The 11,247-nt window shown below is 44.1% G+C and overlaps 1 protein-coding gene across 1 annotated transcript; it reads right to left on the bottom strand.

Moving 5' to 3' along the window:
• Positions 1-501: 501 nt before the first annotated feature.
• Positions 502-5,555, bottom strand: LOC104159841 (uncharacterized protein KIAA1958-like). The gene is made up of 3 exons (XM_009697854.1): positions 4,674-5,555; positions 4,403-4,583; positions 502-1,349 (listed from the first exon to the last, which is right to left on the bottom strand). Exons 1-3 carry the CDS (start codon positions 5,553-5,555, stop codon positions 502-504), a joined length of 1,911 nt encoding a protein of 636 aa, XP_009696156.1.
• Positions 5,556-11,247: the final 5,692 nt, after the last annotated feature.

Genomic DNA, 11,247 nt, shown 5'->3' with positions numbered 1-11,247 from the left:
AGCAGATGGCAAATGTGGCATTTCATCGTTCTCCCTCCAGCCCAGAACTAACTCGTGTTACGTATCTTTTTACCATAGGCTTAAACTATAGACTAAACGCTGTTTACAAGTGTTAGCCCCTCTAAATATGAGCACAGCTTAAACTCCTAGCCAAGCTATTCAGCTACTGAGCCCTCTCCATGTTAACGTTAGCTGGTTTATCATGTCATTAATAATGCAGTAGAATATTAACTTGTTTTGCAAATGTGAAACCTAAGATTCTCATATTTATTTAACTTACTGAATTATCAATTCCATTAATAGGAAGAACAATAGAAGTCTTTCACTTAACCTGAAAGCTAAGGCAATGCAATTTGTAGATGACTTATCTTCTGAAGTGAAACCAAAGAGAAGGCTGTTCTCCTCAACCGATACTAAATATTGCCCCTTAAACCTTTCAAAGACTGCTCTGAAACATGCCCCTATCAAAAAAGGGGCACAGCAGAAACTAAACGGATACCTTTATTTCTTGGACTTCTTTACAGGTCCTTTGACTTGCTGGATAAGAACTTTCAAGATCTTTTCCATTTTGGCTTTTGTCAGTGACTTCCTACAGTACCATATTTGGTCCCATATGGAGCACAGAGGTTTGGGAGCTAGATAAAGTGGATCATAGTCATGAAGCATATCCAGTGGCCTCCTCTTAGCGAACTCCTTATAATCTGCAACTGGACAGTTCTCTGGATTGTCAGGCTTGGCAAAGAGCCGTGGGCCCGATTCCCCTATGTTTACCTCTGCACTCAGATCTTCCTTCCACTCCAAGTACTCCCGCTCTCCCTCATTCTTTTTTAGCACAAGCTGTCCCCAGTACAGGGTATGGCTCCGACTGTGTGTACTTGCCCCAAACCCCCTAATGATATTTGTGAACATGAGGTGCAAAAAGCCCTGAGGGTGCATCTTACTTAAAAGTCCCTTCTTACGAAGACTTTCCACATCTTCTTCCGTCAGGTTCTCCAAAATACTCCACTCTTCCTCCCTCTCTTTTTGAGATAGATGCTGATGCTTTAGTTTCAAGGCTTCCTGAGACACTCTGAATTCCAACCCTTTAACCACGCTGTACTCGTAGTTGTGATCCTTGAGGTATCTCTCTATGCTGGTCTGAAAGATGTGCAAAGAACTGGCGGAAAAATCTGTGCCATTCTGTCTCTTTGCAGAACTGTAGAATGAGGTCAGGTAATTATCGAGGTCTTCAGGCGGCAGCTTATAGATCTCGCGCGTTTCAGAAGGGCAATGTAAAACCAGCCAGTCTTTGAAAACTTTTATATCGCCAATGTTACGGTTTCTCTTATTCTCCCTCTTCTTCAACATATCTAAAAGATAAGACACAGCTTTGTGGAGAGTAAGAACTTACAAGGAGATCAGTGAAATACAAGGAGATGCAGAGTAATGTTCACCTTCGTTCTAGGAGTAATTTGGAGATCATGGGACTTTCACAAACCCCTTCCTTTAAAGCTTTGGTTTAGATCTGGGTTCTCAACAAGCCAGCCAGCACCACCCGACAGTGCCAGTCTAGACAGGGAAAGGATTGTTTCCTTTCTTGCTCTTTCTCACTTGGCTGGTGAATCTGCTTATCACCATGTAGGTAAATTTAAGATATTCTTTCTTTTTGAATTATGTTTAAATGGGAGAGAATGAGCTCCTAATGAGATTTAATCACTGAATGTCATTGTGGGATGCACATGTGGAAAGCATTGGTGCAAGTTCTGTGGGCCTTCTCAGACAGCAACATAGGACCGGAGACTGGACCTGTCCTTGGTGGCATGGCTTGACCTTGAACTTCTCCCTGGCTGACTTTGGAGCTGACTCTGCGTGTGCCTGTAGGAGCACGCTCGTGGGACCAGCCATGTACCCAGTGGCTGCCATCCTGAGCCTGCAGTGCTGGCTACGAAGCCCGAGTAACCCCGAATGGACTTGATACATGTTCATCAATTTGCACCTACTCTGGCATGTATTTTATGACGACTGCAAGGGCCAGACTCTGCTCTGCTAAAATAGATGAGAGTTGGCCTGCACACGGATCTTGTGATCTGCCTCAGGACTGCGTAGCATCCATTTCATATGTTCAAAGTGGTGTACAATATAGTTTGCATTATGCAAAATATATTTCAAAGCATTCTTCTTTACAAAAATCTCTTCAGGCAGGAGAACTCTCATTGTGAGATAAAAACATGAACCAAAAGTTAGGGGTAGATAGTGAGGGAGAACAAAAAGATGAGTAAAAGTTGTTGGTTGGTTGGTTGGGGTTTTTTTTAAAGGATTGCCAGGATTCCAGTTGGGTTCTCTCTCAAGTTGCTATGGCAATACCACATCTACCTAGTTCGATGTAGCATGAGAAATTAATTCTTTGGATTGCTGAAAAGCTCCATCTGCTCGCCTGTGATTTTTCTAGGGCTGAAGAGGGGTAGATTGAAAAGGGTTCTAGAGCCAACATCTAGAGATTCCCCTTCTTACACCAACTTATTTTGTACACGCTTAGTTGTTACCTTAAAATGCTGTGGCTGGACTGAGGTGGATTCTACTGATCCCTGTGCTGCTGTTTTGTGTTTTTTTGCTTGTTTTGTTACTGACTGCTCTATGTGAAGGGATGAATGGCTTGTAAATCAATACATGCAGAGGCCTCATTTGAGCCATAAGCTATTTATCTTGGCAGAAACGGCTACTACACAGACATTCCCAGATGAATTCCCAGTCCCTTTTGATGATATATGTTGTCAGTTACAAAAATAGTCAAATAATGTTTGCAAAAAAACTGTGCCGGTTTGTATCACTGTGGCTCCATAAGGAATATGAATGTCTGTAACCCCAAGCCTATTCAGGAATACTAACGGTGCTTTAAGCATACACCCATTGTGTTACAGACAAACCCCAAAACACTATTTCAGTAATCTCTCTCCTTTTGAAGGACACTGTCCAGTCCCCTGCACTGCAGAAACCTGCAGTAGCCTGTTGCTCTCTAATGTTTCAGCTAGTTGAGATGGGTCGTTATTTCAGCAGAGAAATAGGTATAAATGTCTGATGCGGTGGGACGGGGCAGCGCAGTCCCAGCCCTGCCCTGCAGCCACGGAGTTTTGGAGATGGGGTCGGTGGGGAATCATCTGCACGGTGCACGGCAGTGCTGCAGCAGCTCTGCGAGGTTGGGCGCCCAGCAAGCCGCGGACACGGCCATGGGGCTGGACTGGGAACAGGATAGGTTTCGGGGATATGAAATGGGATCCTCATATTGAGCGCACAGAAGCAAGACACAGGCTGTTCGGGGCTGCTTCTCGGTTAGATGGAGCCAAGCCACTGAGCCTTTGGATGGAGAAGAGATAGTCTTACTCCTTGAATTAAATTTAAAAAATTTGCCTCAATGTTTACACCGAGATACTAGCAGAGAAAAACATAAAACTGACTCGACAGCAGTTTACTTGGAATTTGTGTGAAAAAGCACCTGCAGTCACTCAAATCATTACAGATGCAAATTTTGTGGCTTTACTATAACATCTTTAGAAACCTGGACATTTGCATTTTATTTGAGGTGTTTAATCATTAGGTTAAATAATATATATGTACTTGGCATTAAGGCTCCAGCTTATTATACACATCTACCCTAAAATATGATCATTTATTAAGTCAATTACATCTATTTCATTGATCTCTTCCCCACTACTTGCAAAAGACTAGCATACTTTTGATAAGGTCCACACACTGTATGTCAGCTGTTCCTTCTTGTGCGGACGATATCTGTTTTACAGCAGAATTAAAACGGCCGCAAGCTAGGCTTCTAAAACCTTCATCAAAACAGCGTGTATGAAAATCTGAAAGTTCTTAAAAGTACTAAAGCAATTTGTTTAGCTCATGTAATTTAATATACAGGATTGAAACTTCGCTCCCATTGCAACCTCTGGGATTTCTGCCATTGACTTTGGTGCAGCCAGAGTTACAGCCACAATTTCTCTGCTTTAAAAGTTGCTTCCTCTTGTTTTCTTCTCTTGAGACCTGAGTTCCCACCTCTCGCTCCAGTTTCTCAGAGGGACTCTCTCTTAAGTACAGCCAACATACTATGTGGTGATACCAAGTAAAATGAAAGACCAAAGCAGTCAAACTGGGTAGTTAAGGCTGGGCCACAGCCAAGCAGACATTTGGGTACCTCAGAACAGAACAGCATTATCTATTGAAATGCTGATTGCTTAAGGTAGGAACCTTTTTAGTCCCTTTTAGCAGAAACGAGTGCCCCAAATCAGAGGCATTTACTTAGATACTACAATACAGATTTTGACAGTTATATGAACTCACTCTCCTTTAATATTTTGGGAAAGTGATTAATAGAACGCACCCCCATACCCACAAACCCCTCCAGGAACAAAACTCCAGACTATCTTACTTTTGTTTGAAGATGCAGGTGGATGGTCTGCATTCTTGCTCTCTGGACTCGGCAGGGCTGAAAGATGAGGTGCGTGCCCAGGTCCTGATGGTTCACTCTCATCAACAGGGTTTTCAGTAATGTTCCCACTTAAGCCTATTCCTGGTGTGCCATGCTGAGGAGGGCTCAGCTGGAGTTGCTGCTGGACATCTACAGTGGCTTCAAACTCAAAGAACGTTGCAGAGGTGGGTGACTCAAGTTGGGTCTTTGCTCCGACACTGGAGACAGGCACAGATTTTAACTGTTCTTTTGGTATCACTGACCCAAAGGAATTTCTTGCTTGAGAAGTTTCAGTTACGGCCCCTGCCGGATTAAGAGGACCTAACCTCAAAAAGCTGCTGTCCAGGCTCTCTTGATTGCTGACGGGGGATTTTAGAATGCAGGCAAGAGTTAGGGGTGGCTTTCCTGTGGGGGCAAAGCTGGATGTTTGGGTGACTGTTGGCTTCTTAGATGCCATCTGCTGACTGTGATGCATTTGCAAATCTACCTCAGCAGTTACACCTTTAATTGGTGATTCTGACAGAATATTCTGGTTGATTCTGTCTCCTTGGTTGTCTTCATCTGATATACACGGTTCTTCATCAGAGATGATTTGCAGATCTTCGTTGCTTTCTAGTTTCACCTGATGTATGTCAGTCTTGACTTCACCAGCAGATATTGACAAATGCTGCTCAGCTGCAAAGCATGATTTCATGGATCTGCTATTTTTTCGATTCTCTATGGGAGATGGCTCATTATGCATCATGTAGACTGTGTTATCTTTCTGCTGAGTGACCCCTGGAGATCTGCTATGTGACCCTGTGCTAACAGCGCCTGCTTTAGCCCTCTCAAAAGATGGGGTCATCCTGAACCTCTTTTCATCTAAATTGGCTTCCCTTGATGAAGCCTCAGAAGATACTGACCTCTTTCTCTTTTCTACAGCTTCATTCTCTTCTCTGCTTCTGATGTATAATTTTCCACACTGCCAGTGATACGCATGTCCAACTCCACATATCCACAGAACAGAATTGTCCTTGCTAGGATGACCCGTGTTCTGCACAATTTCCAAGGCTGGGATTTGGTTGCATATGGTCCCATGAGTGTGTGCCCAGGTCACAAGATTGGAGAGATCCATGTGAAGTGAACTGGCATCGCTGCACCTTCCATCACTGACACTCTCATTCTGTAAAAATGTGTTGGAGGTAACTTAAGTGAAAGAGGATGTGTGTAAAATAGCAGTCCTGGGGACTGTTTCTAACCCCATCTCAACAGAGCGATAATTGTAGATCAGTGATTCCCCTAATGATTCATTTTAATAAACCAATTTGTTCATTCTCTAAAATAAATAAATAAATTTGTCCACTTTGAAGACCTGGAGGGTAGATTGTGGGCATGGTCCTGGAATCATGAATCTATTACAGCTATAATTTAGTTGTACCTATGGGCTCCGAGTCCTGATCATGTAGCTCAGTTCAAGAATTTATTGCACCTCAGCTGAGTCACAGCAGCTGTTCACATGCGTGTTCTAAATCCACAGCATAACTGAGATGATTAACGCTCTCACTGAACCACCAAGCAGCGACCATAGCTCAGCTAATGGAAGGGTAACGTGCTGAAGTGTAGTGCTCTGTTTGCAAATCTGTCTCCTGTGATCCGAGCAAGCTCGTACCCACGGACAATTCTGTACTCACTTATGGAAAACAAGGACAAACTTATGGAAAAAACAAGGGAAAGTGTCAGGAATCACTTTCTCCATCTCCCACCTCCCCATGGCCAACAGGGCTCATACTTCTCTCATCTGCCAAAATGGCAGCAGTATTTGCATCAAAGGGCAACTGGATATATGAAGAAGTTGTTTGTGGGATGCTTTTCAGAAACTAAAAAAAATGGAACTTACATCCACATGTCTAAAACTCATTTTTAAAAAATTGACAATTTTTAATGCTGTAACTGATTGTTAGAAACAATTGTCTATCGTATCATTTATGCTATAAAAGAATACTCACCATGCTGCTGTTTTCTATCTCACTGAGCCTTCTCTCAGGTGGAGATCAGTAAGTGACTGAATATTCTTTCTTTTTCTCTCAGAACCTAAAATAATCATCATACATGTGTGTGTATCTGTGTGTGTGTGTGTATATATACATATATAAAAAAAAAAATCTGCCTAGCAGATGCAACTAAATTTTTTTAATGCTCAGTCCAACACAAATGCTACTGCAAAACATGTGCCCTCGTTAAGGTGAGCTCCCATTAAGCTCGAATTAACTATATATAGACAGCTTGACTTTTGTAAATATTTGCAGGATTAGTCTCTACAGTGTACCAATCGAAGTTGAAACAATATATAAATATAGGAAACAGAATTTAAAAAACAGACTCTGCGAGATGTTCCTTTCAGCACTGGCACTTTGAACACAGGCTGTGGTTAGCAAACTTTACTTCTCCAACTAGAATGAACTGCAGAAACAGAAGTACCAGAAATAGTGAAGCTAGTTCAGATTCTGACATTATCTGACTTTTCAAATAGCAAAAAAAGGAAGTTTCCTAACTAAGTAATTCTTTGCATATATAACTCATATTTACTAGAGACTAAATGTGAAATTCTCCCATCTGTTTTGAAAAGTTCTATGTAGCAGTCTAGAAAGTCATCATCATTTCTGTGTGACAGGTTAGAGAACAATCGGTCACATAACTTACCGTCAACACACATATTGCAAGAGAGCCAAGAAGCCTTATGATGCTATGTGACTGATACCGCACGCATCTACAGTTCATAATGGCAGCCTTTGCTTCAGGCATCTTAGTCTATTATTCATTAAAAGCTTTGCATTTAGTGGTGGTAAAAGATGCCAGACTGAAAACACTGGACACAGGACTCTTGTCTAAACTGGTGCTTTGAGCAGCTCTGGCCTAAACGTGATGTGGCTTCCTGGTGAGGACAGGCCCTTGTTGGCTTTGAAGGTGAGTATGCACGTGCAGACAGCCCAGCACACTGCAAGCGCACGTCCTTGCTGGGTACGTGAGCTCGAGCCTCCAGGTCTCCTGTTCCGCACGCTCCTGTTCTCCAAGCAAGCTGTGGAAGACAGGAGAAGCCCATCCTGTCTGACAGATGTAGGGCTGCTCTGTAATCCGTGAATGTGGTGTTTGTCTGCAGGGATTTATTTCATGAGTATGCTAGTTAAACTGAGAGAAAGCTTGTCAGTGCACAGGCAGGAAACTGCTGTACTGCAGAAGCCCTGTTGTGCGCTGGCATCCGAGGCAGAGGCTATGCCTGGTGCCTTTCGCACTCCACCTCCATCGGCCATGCTTACCGGCTCCGTGCGAGGCAGTGGGGCGAGGAGGGAACCGGGTGAGGCTGAGGAGCCCTGCCTGGAGGAGGAGAAGTGAGAGTGTGACTGCCCGGGCTGCCCAGGGGCGGCCACCAGCCCCGAGCGCAGGGTGAAGTGTGGTGGCTGCTGCAGGGCTTGGCTAGCAGCCGTGACGTGAGGTGGGGATGTGGAAACCATACAGTGGAAGGCCTCTACCCTCGCTATCTTCCACCTAGCACCAGGACAGGGTCACCTGGGGATCCCCGAGGCCACCTGCCCTAACGTGAACCCCCTCACTGCCAGCAGGGCCAGCCTGAGGCCGAAGGCATCCGAAGGAGCCTGGCAGGGGGTGGGGAGGCTGCCTTCCCCCTTCCTGCACCTCCACCCTTGTCATCCAGCAGCAGGGACCCCCAAAGTGGGGCTGAGACCAACCAAACCCAAATAAAACCCAGCAATCATGAAACTGCCTCTTGGCCAAGCTCCTGCACTGAGGAGTAGCCCTCGGGAAGTGTGTTTACACATGTCCTGCTCCGGCAATTCCAGAAACTGAGGGGCAGCAGTCGCAGGCGGCTGAGCTCTGAGGCTGCAGCTGGCCAGGCACTTACCCACATACTTAATTTTAATTGAATGCTTCGATCCGCTGATGCCAAAACTAAATGTGCTTTGCTGGATGCAAAACCTAAGTGAATAAGCATGCAAAATCTTTGGGCAAAAGTTTAATTGTTCCAAGCAGGAAGGGGGGAAAAAAAAAAACACCACCAACAAAAAGCTGTGGAAGTGGCGTGGGCTTCCACGCCACCCAGCACAAGGGAGCCTGTCGGCTGCCCGAGCGAGGCACGGGTCATGACTACAATGACAAACACACGTAGAACAATTAACGAGCATTTGGTGGTTAGGCAAAGTACAATCCGAAGAGGAAAAGAAACAAACAAAAGCGAAGCATACAAGAAGAGCCCTCTCTAACCTCAGGAGACAGGTCAGGGAACTAAATGTCCCTTTCAAAGAGAAAAGCACAGGTCAAATCTCTGGCAGCAGGTCAGCTGTACTTCCCGATGGGGAATGAACAGCAGGCAGCGGAACCGCTCCCATTTGGGGGTGAAACTGCTGCACAGCTCTGGAGGGCCCTTCTGCACTTACGCTAGTATCAATCCCTATGTTCCTTCTTACGGCTTTCTAATGATAGTATGGACAATTTTAGCCTGGAATGCTTTGCTGTTTGCATATGCTAGCTTGTGTAACATGCAAAGCTAGGATTTTCAAAGAATTCTTTACTGAAATCTGCTGCTTGATTTAAACAAAAATCAGACCAAAACCCCGTTTTAAAGCAGCAAATGCATTTTGAGCTCCCCACATCTGTTAATCTAGGCATTGTATAGGATCTACTGTCAGTGTGATCTCACTCCTAATGAATCGTGGACAACAGGGTTGGAAGTCACCTCAAATGTCCATTTCAGCTGTCCTCATTCCTCACAGAAAAACGAGCTCTGCCCAAACTTCTCCTGAGCGGTGTTTGTCTAACCTGTGTTCAAACGTTCTGAGGACAGGGCATTCACAGCCTATTCCTGGGCCTCGCTGTGTCTCAGAACGCTGAACGTCAACTTAGGGGAGAACCGTTTTTCCCTTCTGAAGTCAAAGAGACTTTATCTTCAAGTTCAACTTGTCTAATTCCTCCTTCAAGGGCTGATCTGCTTGGACAAACTAAAAGGAACTTTCATGCCAATAATTTGGTGCTTATAGTTAGCGTGGGAAAAGGTAACAGAAACGGAAGCTCTGCATGGTCATAAGGCCATGAAATTACTGACTTGGCAGATGAACATCTTGATTTCTATCACAGGCGTCTCTACATGGAATGCTTTTATCTTTACTTATCTCCAAGCACATGTCTTCCTTTTCCTGATCTCTTTGAAAAAAAGCCTTTTTTCTCTTGATATTTAGTTCCAAATAAAGGCTCTGGTAATCAGCTAAGGATACTTCTTCAGCCCACTCCTGTTCTTATATTTACATCAGTTGAGAGGACCTCCAAAGAAACTGTCAAGTGGAATGAGTCCGAATTTACAGTTACAACTGAGCAGAAAAGAATGAATTTATGGTATTTACCCACAAAGGCTGAACTGATGTACTTCTGATCTCTTCAATTAATAAAAATCTATCTTGATCATTGCCACAGTTTTTACCTGCTTCCAACAAAACCAGGATCCCTATGGGGGAGGGTTCTGGGGTTGGAGTTTGGGGGTTGAGTTTTGTTTAGAAACCTTGTGTCTGGTTCAGAATCTGCATGGCTGTGAGTGATGCTGCATTTTAATTGTCTTTCCAGGAGAGGCTCCCATCTGATAATGGACACTGCGTATGCAGGACCCACACCTTTGTGCAGAAAAACAGGACATTCCAAAGCTGTACGGTAAATGTTTTCTTTTAATTTTTTTTAACCCATAGGGAATTTAGTGCACTAATATAACCTATAATTAAGTGAATTCATGCTTACCAGAGCAAAAAAAAGTTTTTAAAAAAAAATCTACAAGATTTTGCTTTCTCATGCGTCTGGTCTACGTAGTAAGCTTTCAAGACGTCAGCACTGTATATGCTTATTTTACCTCTGTATTCAAGAAAATGCGGCCAAGTAATTTCAAAGAAGTCTACAGCATTTCAGTGGAGCTCTTAAAACTCAGGGCTGACTAAAAGCATTGAAATGTTTATTCCGTTTTAAGACTTTTCTGTGTCTAGTTTAGTTTGAGCCATTAGGAGGAAAAAAACATACTCGGCACTTTCTGAAAATGATTCTCTTATAAGGTCTGTCAAACACAGGTACCTGGAATCACCTGAGAATGTAAACATCTAAATCTTACTCTCTTTACATTTCAGTGGACTCTGTGCAGCATTACGCTATGCTGAAGGTTCGCTGAAACCCTCTGTGACATACACAGGCTTATGCAAGCAGGGTAACTAAATAAACTAATTGTAGAGACACTGAAAGCCCTGTAACGACTTTGTTCCTGACCCTCCACCCTGTAATAGTCCTAGCGATGTTCCTCTTAAGTCTTGTAACGTCTGTTTCACAGATTAGAAAACTGAGGCATGCACAAAGCAAGTAAATATGAGCACTTAGGCTTTTCAGCTCCAGATAAGACAGTGCAGGAAACTGGAACAATCCCAGTAGGAAAACAACAGGATACAGAACAGCAGTTCTTAAACTTGACTGCCACCCCCTTCCCCCGGCACAAATTGTGTGCTCCAGCTCGCCTGAGAAACACTTACTGGAGGTGGAGGGACACCGGACAGCCGTAAAACACACATATAGGAGGGGGCGTATTGCCAGAGAGCTGCCAGGAATGGAGTGAAGGGCACTGACGGGGGGGATGTGGTGTCTGGGGCAGGAACGGGATGAAGCTCTACTTAAACACATCTGGTTGCAAGACGGGAGTTGAAAGCAGAGCAGAAGTAGCTCATGGCTGCCAAAAATCATTGAGCTTGTCCCACCACTTCTTAGTAAGGGCCTTTGGGGTGGATTAATCATTTCCC

Source organism: Cariama cristata, unplaced genomic scaffold (assembly GCF_000690535.1).
Source record: "Cariama cristata isolate BGI_N322 unplaced genomic scaffold, ASM69053v1 scaffold18133, whole genome shotgun sequence".
NCBI lineage: Eukaryota > Metazoa > Chordata > Aves > Cariamiformes > Cariamidae > Cariama > Cariama cristata.
This window is presented reverse-complemented; position numbering and strand designations above follow the sequence as displayed.